Raw genomic sequence first — 18596 nt, 5'->3', positions numbered from 1 at the left:
GCACAGAATGAGTTAATCAATAAAAAAACATCAAAAGACGTCTCTGGCAGAGAATAAGTTTACTGATAATTCACACACTATATTGTTGCTATATTTATGCTTTGTCGTATGAAGGTGGCACCCGGAACATAGCCGATCTACAAGCTCACAACATACATACGCCACCTGTTAGGAGCTTGTAGATCGGCTATTTTCTGGCATCATGCGACGCTATTGTACGATGAAGTATATAAATCAGCTGGCTATTTAGGCTAAACAGCAGAGAATGAAAGGCTTCACTGAGCCCATTTTAGAGAAATGTGTTTAACAATGTGATAATTATGGCATAAACATAATAATCGCATTAAGTCCTCAAGCGTCGCTTCTCAATGGCTCTTTACAAGAGTTCAACATCAATGGGAGGCGGGTCGAGTTCTGTTCCTTTTGTCTGAGTTCAGAAACATAACATCCATATTTAATAGTTCTGTCTGAGTTCAGAAACATAACGTCCATATTTAATAGTTCTGTCTGAGTTCAGAAACATAACGTCTATATTTAATAGTTCTGTTTGAAATGAAGTGAAATGAAATGTCTGCCGGCCTCATATGACATTAAACCACAGCACGCACTGTTCGAACATTCAGATTAACCTTTGTGCCAGTTTGATATCAAACCATAGATATTTAAATATTAAAACCCCAGTCTCTATCTGCCCGTCTCTCTCTCTCTCTCTCTCTCTCTCTCTCTCTCTCTCTCTCTCTCTCTCTCTCTCTCTCTCTCTCTCTCTCTCTCTCTCTCTCTCTCTCTCTAGGGTAAACATTGTGAAGAGTCATTCAACGCAGATTAGTTGTGGGAAAGAAGATTAACACACATTAATAAACACACACACACACACACACACACACACACACACACACACACACACACACACACACACACACACACACACACACACACACACACACACACACACACACACACACACACACACACACACACACACACACACACACAGAGGAAGAGGATCAGCACGGATTAATAACACATGCTGGATTACGTACACACCACTGCTTGCACAGCCATCCTGGCTAGCTTCTACTTCATTTGATGTCCAGTCATACAGTTGTTTAGGTTTATACTATGGGTGCTATAGGACTGACATGCATAAGGATATTCTCCTCCGGTGCTAACCCTGACAGGACACTTTGTGCACACACACACACACACACACACACACACACACACACACACACACACACACACACACACACACACACACACACACACACACACACACACACACACACACACACACACACACACACACACACACACACACACACACACACACACACACACACACACACACACTCCCATGCAACACAATGTTGCAAAAACATACATTAAAGAACCACAATGGAAATAAGAAAGCTTATCCTTTTGATAACGGTGTGACAATATATGTCTGACAATATATGGTGCATTTTTATATAGCACTTTTATCCAAGGCACTTTACATAGATTGTGCATTACATTCACCCATTCACACATCAAAGGCGGAGGAAAGCAAGCCACCAACCTGCACATCGGGAGCGATTAGGGGTTCAGTCTTGCTCAAGGACACTTCAACACTAACTCTGGGGGAGCCCAGGCTTGAACTGGGAACCTTGCTGTTCCCATACAGCCACTCTACCCCTGAGTCACGTCCGTCTGTCTGTCTGTCTGTCTGTCTGTCTGTCTGTCTGTCTGCCTGCCTGCCTGCCTGCCTGCCTGCCTGCCTGCCTGCCTGCCTGCCTGCCTGCCTGCCATCATAATTAATTCATGCAGTTATTAAAAACAATATGAAAACATCTGCTTTCAACAACAGAGGTAATGTATCTCCTTTTTTTGAATGATGAGGTGAAATGTTTATAATGATAAACATATTGATCTGAAATTCTGAACATCATCTTTTGCCTTAGAGGGTTAGGGTTAGTTAAATGTTCCTAATCATAAACATATTGATCTGAACATCATCATGTGCCTTAGAGGGTTAGTTAAATATTTCTAATCATAAACATATTGATCTGAACATCTTGTCTACCTTAGAGGGACACCATCATGACCAAACAGCTGTTCAGGCTGCACAGTCAATTTGTTACGCCACTCCACACACATACAATGTTTCGTGCCAGATTTCCAGAAAATGAAACAATACAGCACAATAGCGTGATACCGCAATAGCGTGTACCGAAAACCATAGGTGTCAAATACAATCTGTACACCAAAATATGTATAGCCTACAGGGTATATAAATGTACAATGTACTTATTGACTTACACTGAAACAGCTCTCAAAGTCAATCACTCTTTTAGTACGTAAACGAACATAAAAGCTAATCTGGATCCGGATCCAGTCCAGGTTTTCTTCCTATTAAAAATGGCAAAATCAACAGGAAGTTAACATTAAAATAAAATAAAAAAGTTTGGTGATGTTTTATTGTCGGAATCAACTTTGTGTTTGTTTACGACTTTACGTAGTAAAAGAGTGACTTTGAGAGCTGTTTCAGCGTACAATGTAAGTCAGTGAGGATCTTATTTTGAATTATCAATATCTAATCACTAGGAATTATTTTTGAGTGGTGCAAACCACTCCAACAACTGGCTTTGTACCTGTGTACCCGTGTTTGTTCGTACCAAAAAAACGAGCATGGTTGCTATGGTTAGCAACCAAAAAAACGAGCATGGTTGCTATGTATTTGCACCACTCAGTTCACACGGGTGTGATTTTTTATTTATTGTCCACATTTGGAGTTGCATCATGGCAATTAAGGTATACGCCACTACAGTACACAACCCAAACCTCTACCAAAGTGGTCAATATAACCAAAATGTAGGCTTTGCTGCCGCCTGGTGGTAATGAGGTATAATCGCAGACCAAGTCTGACAGTCGAACACCCGAACTCCTCACAATGTCAGCAGTGAGCACAAACACAAACTAGCCATTAAAACACTACAGATTAACTTTCTATCTTTATCGTCACCGCACTGATGTAGGCCTACTGGATTCCAACACGGCTGTTTAATACAGATTTGTTTCTAAAATCTCTCACCATATCATCTATTAATTTTCATTGTTATAAGCTAATTAGGGCTAAATATGACACACGATAGGTTAGATAAACTGTTTGTTATACTTATTACATGATCAATGGTAATTTATATTGGCCAGACCTGTAGACAGGGACAAATCCAAGGAGGGGTGTCCTGGGCGCAGCCATTACTGAGCTGTAGGCTAGGCCTAATCAGCACTGATTAGCTACACCTGGTCAACATGGAGCAGTCCATATTAGATTTCACTTTCACTTTCAAAGTTTTATTTTGGTCTTCAGTTCATGTACAGAATGAAACAGTATATAAATAAAGATACATTGTTTTGACCAAAAAAGGTGTAGGCTATATGCTGAAGCTAATTAGCTTATTTTGCCTACCCTTACCAACTACAAATAATATACATGACAAACAGAGAAAAGAAAACAAAGTAATAAGTCTCTGTAGGTAAACAGGAAAAAACAAAGAAAAAAACAGAACCATTTTATTTTTAACAGTGGTTATCAGATCATGATAATACATGTATTGTTATAAGTTACATAACATGATAAATTATATATAGATGTATGTACGTACATATACATATCATAATATATTTATAACAGTCAAAATATCAAATACAAGATCATACGACGTGTCTATACTTATTTATCATCTTGTTTTTAAACATTTTTTTAAACACATGGATTGAACTACATGTCCTCAGTTCCTTAATATCCATAGAGAGAAAAACTAATAATAAAGAAAAACATTACAAAGTTAACCATTGGTGTGGAAGAGTTTAATTGTAATTCAATTCACTTAAAAAAAATAATTACAATACAAAAAAGTGACAATTTTACAACAATATATTTTGTAATTAGTGTCAATATATTAATTATGTTCTGTGATATTTGACATTCAGCCATTCCTTTAATTAGAAATATCACATAGCCTACACCCTTTTCTCTCTAGCCCCTTTTCTACCGGTTGGGAACCGGTTCAGTTCTTTTTGGTTCTTAGTCCATGAGCCAGACCTCCTAAATTGGAACGTTAATTATGAATTGAGTGTGCAAAACCATACCTATATTAAATTGTTATCACCATGAAACTTCCCCAGTTGATTACTTACACAAAGACAATGATTTATTGTATTACAAATCTTAAAAATGTAAATATGCAAATTAGGCATCATATAGGAAAATATGCAAAAATAAATAAATAAAATGAAAACGCTACTATACTGTGGAAGGGTTATCATATATTAATTAACTTATATTGATCCTATAAACAATTTAATATAGGTATGGTTTTGCCCAGCACTCAATTCATAATTAACGTTCCAACTTTGAGAGGTCTGGCTCATGGACTAAAAACTGGTTCTGAACTGAACCGGTTCCCAACCGGTGGAAAAGGTGTCTCAGTGATTCTCTCTCGCTTTGTTTGCTCTTCAGCTGTCTCATTGTGTGTGTGTGTGTAAATACCAGTCTAGCTTAATAGGTTCTATGTTTACCTAAAGTCTAACCTAGTCCTTTAATGTCTCTGTTTGGTCTCAGCTGTCAGATATTTCAGTCTGTTTGAGATGTTCTCATTTCATCAATGAGTTTTGAACACCTTGCCTGTCTGTATCTCAGCTACATGTAGCCGAATGGGGGTCATGCCTCATGTATGTTCCCTCCGCTCTATGTTCCCTCAGCCCTATATGTTCCCTCAATCCCTATTGTTTTTTAATTATAGGCCCAAATTAGGTGTTATTACCAGAAACACGTAAAAAAACAAAAATACATCGCATGGATGCACCTGGGACGTATCCCCAGTGATGTATCTCAAGGTCATCAGGGTTTCAGGTCTCCCAACATCATACCCCTCACTCAGGTGACCCAGCTGGGGTGATCAAGTCCCGACTTACATCCCAGTAGCTACCCTCGATCAGTCCCATTAGGGAAAAACCAGGGCCACACAATCCGTTCCTCCTGAACTACTCTGCCGGGACTGGGAGGTACCATTCTGGCGTGTGGAAGGACTAGGCTCTGTGGGTTGACTCCTGTCCGGGCCCCTCCTACGTCTCACCAGGTCCACTCCTGCTCTCACCAGGTCCAGCCCCTGTGCGTTGCACCAGATAGATAACAGGTCTGTGTCTATATGAGTGTTCAAATGGAACCAAAATTGGCCTGCGATTGTACCTCATCACCACCGGGAGGGAGCAAAGCCTACATTTAGGTTATATTATTTGTAAAGTGGAGCTTTAGTTTTTAATGAAATTAACTGCTATCATTGAAGGAAGTCTACAGTCATGCTGGCAGCGGTAATAGCAGTAAGTGTATGTAATTAAAGGCAGTAATTGCAGTAATTAAAGGCAGTAATGGTATGTAATCAAAGGTATTATTGAATGTCTTTATTATAAATAACTGCATTTATTGTCGATGAATCTCTTGAATATGACTGTAGTTAGTCGTTTCTTATTGCCATATCATAACCACCAGAGTTTGGGGGGGTTGGTAGACTGCTGCTGCGGATCTATATCACACATTCCCTGCCAGCAATAATTCATTAATTAATTCACCCGTTAACCGCCAGCATTTTTCAGTGAAACCCTTATTTTGAAGGATCCACCGAAATATCCACCGGATGCAGCGCCCACAGTGTCCCCGGCGGGAATCGAACCCTTCTAGCTGTGAGGCGACAGCTAGAAGGTCCCAGTCCCACCCTGCCCCCCAATATTGCTGAACTTTTCCTGACTGCATGTCCTTGAGTTGAGCGAGCCTTTTATTTCACTTGGAATGAGCTACTGTATAAATATGTGTGACGAGTGAGCCTGATAGAGTATCTTGTGGACGAGGTTTGACTGACGGTGTCTCACAGACAAAAAGTTATTCAGCATCATTGACTTGAAATTAAAGTCCCATATTTTGAGGATAAAATGTGTGTAGGTTCTTCTTTGACCTACTGGCAATGTGCACAAGAAATGACACTGATCACACGCGTGTGCACGCACGCGCACACACACACACACACACACACACACACACACACACACACACACACACACACACACACACACACACACACACACACACACACACACACACACACACACACACACTGATTTCAGCCAGCTGATTCATCTCATCTGTTCTGACACTTAACCCCTCCTCCATTTCAGGCACATTTGGTCATTTGCATAACTCCGCCCAGTCTCTGTTGCTCCTCCTCCTCTAGCTTCTTGTAGTTGTAATAATTCATGACGAACAGGAAGATTCCAGGAATCAGCATCATCACTCCACATGCGTAGTACATGTACCGGTAGTCCTGGAATACGTCTACTAGCATACCTGTAAACATATATACAATATAATAAGATGTTAGCCTGGGTTCCAGCCTGCTTCACTGCGTTCCGTGAAATTGTTTTGTCACTCAGCCACTCAGTCTGGAAAGGGTCCTATCTCCAAGATAGGCGGGACATGTAAATGGGAGAAATCGACCCGTGGCTTCTGATTGGTCTGTGGTGTGGGTTGGGGATAAAAACACCAGATTGACCAGATACCATTGTCGCAATATTGCTTGCTCTGGGTGGATCTTTGTTGGTTTGTAAAGTGTCTTGTTGTGATTTGACACTTTGACACTTTAATAAAATTGAATTGAATTGAATTGACGTCGTATCAATGCACACTTCCCAGCTACTGCTGTTGTCAGGTGACGTTATGAAATACGAGTCAACAGCTTGCTGGCCAGACTGAGTAAGCGGAATGACAAAACAATTCACGGAATGCAGCGAAACAGGCTGGAACCCAGGCTAATCAAATGTATTAATATCATGTATCTATAGTCCTGGAATACATCTACCAGCATACCTGGAAATGCAGTAAACAATATGATGTATTAATGACTGCCACGATTGTTTCAGTCTGTGTCCATTCTAGTGCCACAGCTATTTTAAAGCGAGGTGCCTTATTCAAGGGGAAAAAAGTACCCCGGGCATTAACTGGAAATTAGCTCACGGATAAGCTATCCTATTGTGGGAGGATCGTGGACCACCCGATGCATGATTTGTTTTTAAACCGTGACCAGCGACTGGACTCTGGATTTTAATCGGAATCTGGGATTAGAATCTGAGATAAAATGGTGTTAAGCCCTAACGACACCAAAGGGTCACCATGCAACTCCTTGGGTCCAAACGGTTGCAAGGAGTTAACGCTAAAACCACCTTGACCCTTTGGTGTGGTTTGGGCCATTGAATTCCATGCGTTGAATCACTAGGGTCAACGTGGGTCAACGTGGCTCAACGTGGGTCAACGTGCAACAAGACATATCACACCGCAGGGACAACGCTAAAACCGTCTTGACCCTTTGGTGTGGTTAGGGCTTTAAGATGTCGGCTATCGTTCAAGTCAACAAGAGGGGAACCTTTTTTACTGATGGACCGACCACTTCCAGTTTATCTCCTTAGACACGGACACGCTGATAGACAGAAGTATAGCGCGATCTCTAAATGATTCATGTAAAACATTAAAAGACAAAGATCTCCGTCCATGGCAGTCTTTAGTCCATATTCTTAAAAGCATCAGTGGACTCTGGCGCTCTCAGGTGCAAGGGGTGGGAGTTCCACAAACATTGGGCTGTGTAGCAGGAGGCCCGGTCGCCATTGGTGCGGAGGTTGTTGTGGGGGACGGGGAGAAGGTGTGTGTTGGAGGAGCGGAGGCTTCAGGTGGTGGGTTTAGGGGCAATGAGTTCTTTAAGGTAGGGGGAGGCATTGCGTAAGTGCACTGAAATCTTGTATTCAGTCCTGAAAGTCCTGAGATGGGTTAGGATTAGGGATTGGGGTCAGGGTTAAGACCAGACAAATGACACATACAAATGTGTCGCCAACCCCGCCTCGGTTATGGGCACTGATGACGCGGAGGAGGGAACACGCCCACAGAGTCCCCCAGCGGGAATCGAACCCAGGACCTTCGTGATGCGACAGCACTAACGACTGTGCCACCGTGACCCTCACTGTTAAGGGTCAGGGTCAAGGTGGTTGCTCACCTGAGATGGGGGGTCCGAGCAGCACGGGCCCACACTCTATGATGGTGACCAGGCCCACGGCGCTGCTGAAGCGCGGCGCCCCCACCATGTCCATCAGCACCTCGAACAGCAGCGCACACACCATGCCGAACGCCACACCGAAGATGACTGCATACACCACCAGGCCCGCGTAGCCCGGCATCAGCGGCAGCAGCAGGTGGCAGAGCCCGTTGTACGCCACGGCGAAGCTGGAGGAAATAGGTGCATTCAGACTTGGATAGTTAGAGCGGCGCGATTACATACAAAGTCAATGCAAAGACGAGAACTCACGCGAACGGGCACGGCACGAATGGGCGCGGCAAGAACGGGGTGACGCAAAACGTATTGAACACCCTTTACGTCTGTGTGTTGGTTAAAAACATATTGAACCAATGAAAAGTATTAAAAAGCGCTTCGGAAAAAAACTTCTTCATTGGACCCTCAAACTGTCTGCTAAAGCAGCTAACTCCACCACCTCTCCCCCCTCATGCAAGTATGACACTATATAAAGTCACAATCCCAACTTTGACGAGGCAGTATTGCATTATTTTAAAAACATAAGGTTTTCTTCAAAATAAACATTTTGAAGTTAGGTGGTTTCTTCCCGACAGCAGAGTTATATCTTCAGGTCTGAACACACCTGAAGAAGTACTGGATCCTGGGCCTCACCCAGCGGGTGTTGGCCAGCAGGCCGGTCCCCGGCCGGGCAAACATGTCCACCAGGGCGAAGATGGACAGGAGGAAGGCGGCCGAGTACTCGTCGACGCCCTGGTGCTTGGCGTACGGCGCCAGGAAGACCACGGGGGCGAAGAAGCCGAAGAACATGATCACATTGCCCACCAGGTAGATCAAGAAGCCCCGGTGTTTGAACAGGGTGCAGTCGATGAAGCTGCACCCTCCTCCTCCTCGTTTCCCGTCCTCTGCTGCTTCCTGTTTACTGTCCTCCACTGCCGTGTCCGCTTCCTTCAGCAGCTCTGCTGTCGGGCTGGCCGCGGTGTCTTGGTTAGGAAGCTTCTCCGGGTCGGTTCCGTTGGCCTCCATAGGAGGAGGAGGTTCTGAGGGTTCCAGATCACAGAATGTTTTGATTGATTGATTAAATCATTTATTAGACAGAAATGTAAAAACAGCAGCAGAGGACAGTCAAAGTCAAAGTAACACATGCAGCTATATTTGTGCCACCCCTTAACACTTATCCCAAAATGTATTTTCCATTTTGTACTATTTTAAAACATTTTAAAATAGTTCAAATACAAGCTCACAATGTGTCAATGTATAGATTGGCTATAGTTGAAATATTTTAGAATGTTTTAAAATAGTAAAAAATAAGTTTAGGGATTACCGGGGTAAAGGGTGGCACAGGATGGGGCCCATATGGTCTAAAAGGAATAGCACCAAAAGAAAAGTCCTTGCGGTCCTGTTTCCATTTAGGCCCTATATACGCAATCAATTCATAGACATGACATAAAAAATGTAATTCAATATCATCACAGAAATAAATAATTAAAACACTATTATGTACAGATGGAAAAGGAAGGGGAGTGATCACCTGTCTAAGGGAGAAGTGATCATTTCCTCTCCCTTAGGCCTGCTGAAAGGAGGATTTTAACTTTCAGAGATGCCAGTATCTGCATTTTTTAAGGGAAGGTGTCAGGGCATTCCACGCTTGGGTGGCAGTGCTGTAGAAGGATAATATACCCATGTTTGTTTTATAAGTGGGTGGTACCAGATCGCTGTTCTTGCTAGTATTGTGGTTGTCAGTGTCGCTCCCTTTTTTATAGGTAATTATTCAGGTATGCAGGTACTGAGGGCATTGAGGGCAAAACTGCAATTACAATGTTGAATGTCAATCCCATTTTCAACTCTTAACTCTGTCTTCTACTTGGAGCCAGTTTAGGCTATAGCAAGATGGATTGGAAAGATGTGGGTCATGGGCCCCAGGCCGAGAAGTAGTCAAATTAGTTTGTTTTGGGAGGTGACCCAGCAGGTCACTATAGCTCACATTGTGAACTTGTAGATTTTGCGGAAGTTAAAACATGGCTTAAAGAAATACATGTATTATACCAATATTATGAGGAGCCCATTCATTCATTCAACATTATAAGAGAGCTGTCTGGCGCTTATAGACAGCTAAATTGTTAATTAACGGAGCATAGCTGAGGCACCTGCCTGCTCTCGCAGTGTTTTCTGTACCTATCAAACTCAGACTTGACCCCCTTGTCTTGTGGACTCGCTTTAGGTGGACTCAACTACAAGTCTACAACACTACTAGTAGAACATGCCTATTGGTTTGTGTTGTGTTAAATTCTTGTTGACGGGTCTCATCAGAGCTCCAGCTACGCAGCAGTTCAACACCAAGCCTCCCAGGATCATAAACGCTCCTCTCCAGCCAAACGAGTCGAACAGGAACTGGTTGAGAGGAGCCAGGGTTGACAGGAACACCGGACTTCCTGCCATCACGATGCCGTTGGCTATCGGCCGCTTGACCTGGAAGTATGTTCCTATGATGGTCAGGGCAGGTTGCAGCTGGAAGGCTAGGCCGAAACCTGTAAAATAATATTAATATCTGTTAATATCATAAAGTATAGATTCCTATGATGGTGAGAGCAGGTTGGAGCTGGAAGGCCAGTATAAGATACATTAATAACATGTTTAAAATCATAAACCATAGGTTCCTATGATGGTGAGGGCTAGCCTCGCATGCCTTCATCTGCCTTTGCAATGCATATTGCCCCAGGCAGACTAAGTCTGGCAGTGATATTAGTATCGCTACGCAAGGCTAGGTCAGGGCAGGTTGTAGCTGGAAGGCTAGGCCAAACCCTGTAGAGATAAGATACTTTTATATGATTTATATATGATATATATCATAAATCATATGTTCCTTATATGTAGTTGGAAGGCCAGGCCAAAACCTGTATAGATAGTTAGTTAGTTGCTGCGAGAGTGAGGTCTAGCCCAGGGGTTCTCAACCCGTGGGTCGCGACCCCTCGGGGGGTCACCAAATTATTTTGGGGGGTCCCCAAATTATTAAAATATATATATATATATATATATATATATATATATATATATATATATATATTTTTGCAACTGAATGGCTGGAAAGTGGAAATGAAGAGTTTACATATAGTACACATAGTACATGCATACACCTTCCCTAATGATTATATCTGGTTTCAGTATGTATTTATGGTGTATTGTCTCTATTATTAAGGTTATTGTAGCAGTCCATTTATATTGAGGGTCGGGAGGGGGCGGGGCAGGGGTCCCGAGACATTGCCAAAGCATTTCCGGGGGTCCCCGGCCAAAAACGTTGAGAACCCCTGGTCTAGCCAACACCAACTCGGGATTCCTGGATCGCTGCCCTCCACAATTTCCTATCCATCAGGTTCTTGAGCTCTTCAGTGTTGTCAGCCAAGCTGTCGCGCCGCAACACGTCTACTGTACATAGGTGGTACGCTTCTTTCCTCTCCTGGCTTTGCCCTGGGTTGGCTCCCATAGGGTCAATTGACTTGCCTCAAGTTCTGGGTGCCTGACGCAGTGCATGCCCTGCCAGCCTCATCCTTCTCTCTCTGACTTTGTCCGTGACCCGTGGTAGGTCCCCATAGAGCAGGGTTCCCCAATAGGCGGCCCGCGGGCCATTTGCGGCCCGCAGAGCGCCCCCTGTGGCCCCTGGAAGAATTTCCAAAAAATAAAACAATACTACTCCACAGTAGCTATGAACAGCCGCCTCTTAAGGTCTTCTCCCATATCTGATTTCCACACTCTCCTCATCCCGTGCAAGGCTTTCCAGGCAAGTGCTCTCCAAACCTTCAGATCCTGTTCAGTTGAGGCAGTCCAGGTACTTGACTGTCCTGTATAGATAATATACTACTCAAGCTACAGAAACAGGAGACAGGCTCCCGTTTTTTTTTCTTTCCTGATTTTAACCCCTCCTCTATTTCAGGCACTTTTGGTCATTTGCATTCGGTGTGTGGACTTTAGTGCAAACACACACATGCGCACGCACGCACGCACGCACGCACATGCGCACGCACGCACGCACGCACGCACGCACGCACGCACGCACGCACGCACGCACGCACGCACGCACACACGCACACACGCACACACGCACACACACACACACACACACACACACACACACACACACACACACACACACACACACACACACACACACACACACACACACACACACACACACACACACACACAAAAAACCTGGGAGCTGTATACAACCACAATCTGATACTGTTGTACTGGGAACTGACCAATACAACTACAGTTTGATACTGTCGTACTGGGAGCTGACCAGTACAACCACAGTCTGATACTGTTGTACTGACAAGTACAACCACAGTCTGATACTGTTGTACTAGGAGCTGACCAGTACAACCACAGTCTGATACTGTTGTACTGGGAGTTGACCAGTACAACCAGTCTGATACTGTTGTACTGACCAGTACAACCACAGTTTGATACTGTTGTACTGACCAGTACAACCACAATCTGATACTGTTGTACTGACCAGTACAACCACAGTTTGATACTGTTGTACTGACCAGTACAACCACACTCAAATACTGTTGTACTGGGAGCTGACTGATACTGTTGGCCGGCAACAGCAGCTCCAGTCGGGGGTTCAATGCCTTGCTGAAGGGCACTTCAGACCATGATGACCATTTATGGTCCATTTATGGACCATTTACTTTCCCACACACATTTTCCTGCCGGTAGGGGGAATCGAACCGGCGACCTTCCGGCAACAAGGGTGCTCCTCTAAGGCTTTAACCTTTAGGATTCACATTCCTTCATGAATGTTGGCAGGGCGTTCCACATTTTCGTGGCATGAGCAGATTAATTTAACCCCTTATTTGAGCCAAATTTGGGTTGAACGTGAACGTGGTGGAGCTCCCATTTGGTATGGGTCAGTAATAGGAAGGTTGTGGGAAGGTTGTGAGGGGAAACGTTTTGAAATGTTTTATTCTTTAATATTTAACGTTTTAAAACTTGCCCATGATCTTGTATGACCTTTCATGGACCATATAACACAATGACATGGTTTGGACCACTTGCATAAAAACAGATGATTAGGAAAGTTAAATATTTAAATAATAATAATAAGTGTGGTACAGTATATATAATTATGTTGTGCCTACAGGCGTTATCCACTGGCTGTACGGTCTGGTGCCAGTGGTCTGAAATGTTGACTCCAGGCGCACGCATGCATTGCATGCATGCACGCACGCACGCACGCACGCACGCACGCACGCACGCACGCACGCACGGTCGCACGCACGCACGCACGCACGCACGCACACGCACACACACACACACACACACACACACACACACACACACACACACACACACACACACACACAATAAACTATTCAATCAATAGTTGAATGCCCGCCCTGTCCACACACTGTGTGTGGTTGCATGTGTGTGTACATGCACGTGCGTGTGTGCATGTGTGTGTGTGTGTGAGGGCCTCTAGGGTTAATCCGAAAAGATCAAAACAGGCTAACTAACCCTCCTCTGTGTTCAGCCAATCACGGCTCTGCTCTGTGTTCAGCCAATGACAGCCAAGCATCAATAAGTAAATATTATAGTTAGCAGCAAACTGATAGCATGACGTCAACAATGATGAATGAACAAGACAATATATAGTCATATGACTCTATGGACATGTGGGCCTTTTCCTTACTTTCTTCACTGGTGTTACCAACCAATGATACTTATGAAGGTCAGCTGTTCCATTCTGGTCAAACAGAGTCAGTGTTAATGATGCTAATGAAGGCTCTGTTCCATTCTGGTCAAACAGAGTCAGTGTTAATGATGCTAATGAAGGCTCTGTTCCATTCTGGTCAAACAGAGTCAGTGTTAATGATGCTAATGAAGGCTCTGTTCCATTCTGGTCAAACAGAGTCAGTGTTAATGATACTAATGAAGGCTCTGTTCCATTCTGGTCAAACAGAGTCAGTGTTAATGATAGGCCTACTAATGAAGGCTCTGTTCCATTCTGGTCAAACAGAGTCAGTGTTAACTAGAAAAAGTGCCCCTCGGGGCACAGGTCTCCACCAAGGCAGGTCAGGTTGTGGCCTCCTGGTGGCGCTATAATAGGCCAATGTGAAAAGGGTGCCATTTCTTCATACGCATTTGATGGCAATTGGATGATTTGAGGCATTTTGCATTTTGTTCCAAAAATGTGTTTTGCAAAAATCAACCTGTTGGTGGCGCTATAACAGGCCAATGTGAAAAGGGTGGGATATATTCCTCAGCCTAGTAAGAAAATGTGTGAAAGATTTCACGTAAATTGCACGCTGCGTTCATGATTTGAGGCTTTTGTTCAAAACGGGGCAATCTTGCAAACTTTGAAAGCCAATTATAGCCAATTAGGATGGAATATGAAATATCGGACAGATCCGACTTGAGCACATGACTATAGAGATACTGTGTAACGATTTGTGAGATTTTTGGACAGAATCTGGAGGAGTAATATAAAAAAAAATTGTTTTACAAAAGTGGTGGCGCTATAAAAGGCAGATGCGGAAAATGCAGGTCAAAGGTTTGTCCTTGGCCTCTAGGGAGTGTGCATGCAACTTTTCACGCAGATCGGTGCAGTTTTAGGTACAAAATGTGAAAAGCTGCCTCATGGTGGCGCTATAACAGGCCGTTCTGGAAAATGTGGGGCAGAGGTTCATCGTTGGCATCCAGGGAGTGTGTGTGCAAAGTTTGGCATCGACCGGGTTAACGGTGCCAGAGATTAGCTGTTAACAGACGGACGGAAGGACGGACACACACACACACGGACGGAGTGCAAAACATACTCTCTCCCCATGCCTTCGGCCTGGTGGAGACAATGATAGGCCTACTAATGAAGGCTCTGTTCCATTCTGGTCAAACAGAGTCAGTGTTAATGATGCTAATGAAGGCTCTGTTCCATTCTGGTCAAACAGAGTCAGTGTTAATGATAGGCCTACTAATGAAGGCTCTGTTCCATTCTGGTCAAACAGAGTCAGTGTTAATGATGCTAATGAAGGCTCTGTTCCATTCTGGTCCAACAGAGTCAGTGTTAATGATAGGCCTACTAATGAAGGCTCTGTTCCATTCTGGTCAAACAGAGTCAGTGTTAATGATGCTAATGAAGGCTCTGTTCCATTCTGGTCAAACAGAGTCAGGGTGCTGATATCGTGCATGTTGGCTCACTGGAAACACTCTGCTACACCAGTGGGTCTCAAAGTGTGGTCAAGGCACCCTCATGGACTTTTGATATCTTAATACACAAAAATAGATTACAAAATAATGATTATAAGCATATACCTCCCAGGAGTCCAACACACAGATACAGGTGGATGATGGTGGTCCCAAAGGAGGCGCTAACCATGGCGATTGAAACCATCACCCCCCCGACCATGACAACAGGTCTGCTGCCATAGCGATTCACCAGGATGCTGCTCACAGGTCCTGTAAGATACACAGTAGTATACATTATATATGTAGGCTTAAAGGGATAGTTCAGATTTTTTTAACTTATAGTGTCCTATAAAAAATGTAAATATCGGATCGGGAAAAATCAGTATCGGCAGATACTCAAAATCAACGTGATAACGTGAATAACGTGTATACTGTACCTCCAGCATACATAGCAGCCAGCATGATGGAGGACACCCAGGCGATCTGACTGTAGGACACAGAGAAGTACTCCTGGATCTCCTTGAAGTAGAAGGACAGAGACTTGGGTTAGGATCGGACTGTACATATAGTGTATATTATAGGTAGTATACATAACAGATATAGCACAGTACATAGTAATATACACTACCTTGAAGTACACTATGAAGCAACCACTTCAAATATATAAGCACGATTTAAAAAAGCAAAGTGTATGTAAGGCATACAAGCCAAATGTGTCTTTTTTGTTTATCATTGATATTTAAGAAGCACAGCACTGTAGAGAAACAGTTTTCCCATTGCTTTTGTTCTTGCTTTTGTTTTTCTCTGTTTTTTCCTTTTCTTCCTTTTTTTCCTTTTATTATTTGAATTATTAATAAGGTGGACATAATAAGCTTCGGCTTCAGCCCAAACCTTTTCAGTCAAACTGTAACTTTGTAACCCTCATTCTGAATGTTCAACTGTATTGTTTAAAAATGACTGAGATAAATAAACCAACATGGTCAGAGAATTGGGTTAGGATCGGACGGTACATATGGGGCCCTATCTTGCCACTTTATTATCCCTAAACGTATAGTGTATATATATTATATTATGTAGTATATATAATATATATAGTATACTATAGTATAGTGTTGTAATATACTAGTACCTTGAAGTAAATAGTCAGGGACTTGGGGAAGGCGTAGGAGAAGCCGATGCAGATGAAGGAGCCCAGGACCACCATCCAGCCCCAGCCCCCGTCAGGAGGGGTGTAGCCCAGGGTGGTGGTGGCTGCTGGGGGCATGGTGGAGCCGTTTATACCCCCTGGAGCTACCTGGAGCTGCTTGGAGATGTTTACCCCCCTGGAGGAGTCTGGAGATGTTTAAACACCCTGGAGCTGCCTGGAGGAACATGAGAAATCACACACAGTCTGACAGCTGGAAAGCACTGAGCGGTTCCTTTTTGATTCACTTTGTAGCATTCAGTGAGAAGAGTCAGGACAGAAGTGTACTGTCCTGCAACTCCAATCACTACATTTTAAATGTTTACGTTTTTTTCGTAAATTAATTCCCTCCATACGATTCATCATACTACAGCGTGCAAAATAGCCGATCTAGCAGCAAAACTAGCGAACGATGAGACACGTTTGGTTATAGATCGGCTGCTTTTGCTGCTTTTAAATTTGATTCCTGAAAAGTAACAGTTTTGGACGTGTGAGGTTTACACCCGACAGAGACGATATTATATTGTAAATGTAGCCCAGTGGGTTTCAAAGTGTTGTCCTGGGACTGTCAGGGGTTTTTGAGGGGTTCTAAATGGACCCTTACAGGTCTGTGACTCTGACAGTGTACAAATGGAACCAAATGGACCCTTATGGGTCCATTTTTGTAACACACTGTCAAAGTTATGGGGGTTCTTTACATGTAAATGTTTGATAACCACTGATATAAAGACTATGTGAAACGTTTATCTGGACAGGACTTCATTGTCACATCACAGGTTTACAGTGGTGAAAAGGACGCTGAAATTCTACTAGATGTGTGATCAACTGCAGTTTGAAGGAAGCTGGCAATCTACAAGTAGAACTTGTAGATTGTTTATTTTCACCAAATATTTGAGGGCAGATTCACATTCCGTTTCATTCAAACTGTTCCCGAATACGTTTGCCTGGTCCCCGTTTGATTCTCCCGCACCCGAGTACACTTCATTCAACTGTGTCGTGTATTTTCAATGCTTTCACATTGCATCGCCAAAAACACACAGTTTTACTGAGATTAAGTTTAGGAACAATGTTTAGACATAGTTGTACTGAGGTTACAGTTAGGAATAAGCTTAGGTCTGGACATAGTTTTACTGAAGTTATGTTTAGGAATAAGGTTTAGGTTTAAGAATACCTGGTGGTGACCGCTCTGAGGTCGCTGGATTTGACCCCGGGCTAGCATTCTTGTATTAAACTAAGGCAGTATAAACGGCATCGTAAAGGTGAATGTAAATAAAGCAGTCTAAAGGTAAAGGTAATGATAGATCTTACCTCGGGGGCAAATGCAATGGTTGAAACGTGTGAGGATGAAGTGGAGAGTCAAGTTGTGACAGGTTGTAGATCTAATAATGTTGCTGCCAGCCAGGTCTGTGGTCGGTCTGATCACGCTGTGTTTGTAGATGTAATGCTGCTGCTGCCAGCCAGGTCTGTGGTGTTCTGATCATGTGGTGTTTTGTATATCTGATGTTGCTGCCAGCCGGGTGTGTGACTCTGTGGTCTTCTGATCACGTGGTGTTTGTAGATCTAATAATGCTGCTGTCAGCCAGGTCTGTGGTCTGTCTGATCACGTGGTGTTTGTAGATCTAATGTCGCTCGCTGCCAGGTCTGATGTGTCATCACATGCGTGGTGTTTGTAGATCTAATGCCGCTGCCAGGTCTGATGTGTCATCACGTGGTGTTTTTTGGACTGATCACATGTCTTGTCAACCAGTCTGCTTCCAACTCCCTCCAACTCGCTCTCACTGCTTTGCACGCAATGCGGTTCAACTCCCTCTCACCAGTCTGCTCTGCATGTGTTAGGGTTAGACTCTGCTCTGTTGTGTGGTTCAAGGCTCTGACTGATCTGCTCTGTGCAAAGCAGACACCACCAAAGGTTCAATCATCCGTCCGGCTATACTACTGGTCCGTGTCATGAGCTGACAGGGAGGGAGTAATAAAGGTGACAGCCAATCAGTGAGTCAAAGAAAGCCGCAAGCCAATCGCCGGCCTTGTGCGAGATGAGGTAATGACAGTGACTACGAAGGTCGTGGCCAATCAGAGGCGAGGTCAAATGTCACCGACGCCACGCCCCCGAGCTCAAACTGTAG

At 43.7% G+C, this 18596-nt stretch overlaps 1 protein-coding gene across 1 annotated transcript; it reads right to left on the bottom strand.

Moving 5' to 3' along the window:
* Window positions 1-3848: 3848 nt before the first annotated feature.
* LOC306931735 (monocarboxylate transporter 2-like) lies at window positions 3849-18382 on the bottom strand. The gene is made up of 8 exons (XM_079513313.1): window positions 17782-18382; window positions 16420-16651; window positions 15728-15809; window positions 15417-15560; window positions 10370-10633; window positions 8731-9145; window positions 8073-8299; window positions 3849-6379 (listed from the first exon to the last, which is right to left on the bottom strand). Exons 2-8 carry the CDS (start codon window positions 16552-16554, stop codon window positions 6207-6209), a joined length of 1440 nt encoding a protein of 479 aa, XP_079369439.1. The 5' UTR covers window positions 16555-16651; window positions 17782-18382; the 3' UTR covers window positions 3849-6206.
* Window positions 18383-18596: the final 214 nt, after the last annotated feature.

This window comes from Electrona antarctica (assembly GCF_951216825.1).
Source record: "Electrona antarctica genome assembly, chromosome: 2".
In the NCBI taxonomy this organism is placed as follows: domain Eukaryota; kingdom Metazoa; phylum Chordata; class Actinopteri; order Myctophiformes; family Myctophidae; genus Electrona; species Electrona antarctica.
The sequence above is the reverse complement of the archived record's forward strand: the minus strand, read 5'-3'. Positions and strand labels throughout refer to the sequence as shown.

Coding starts and splice junctions, on each gene's coding strand:
- LOC306931735 (XM_079513313.1), bottom strand. CDS start 16,554: ATGCCCCCAGCAGCCACCACCACCCTGGGCTACACCCCTCCTGACGGG. Junction 9,146..10,369: donor AACACAACACAAACCAATAG/GCATGTTCTACT, acceptor TGGAACCCTCAG/AACCTCCTCCTCCTATGGAG. Junction 8,300..8,730: donor AGGATCCAGTACTTCTTCAG/GTGTGTTCAGAC, acceptor TATTTCCTCCAG/CTTCGCCGTGGCGTACAACG.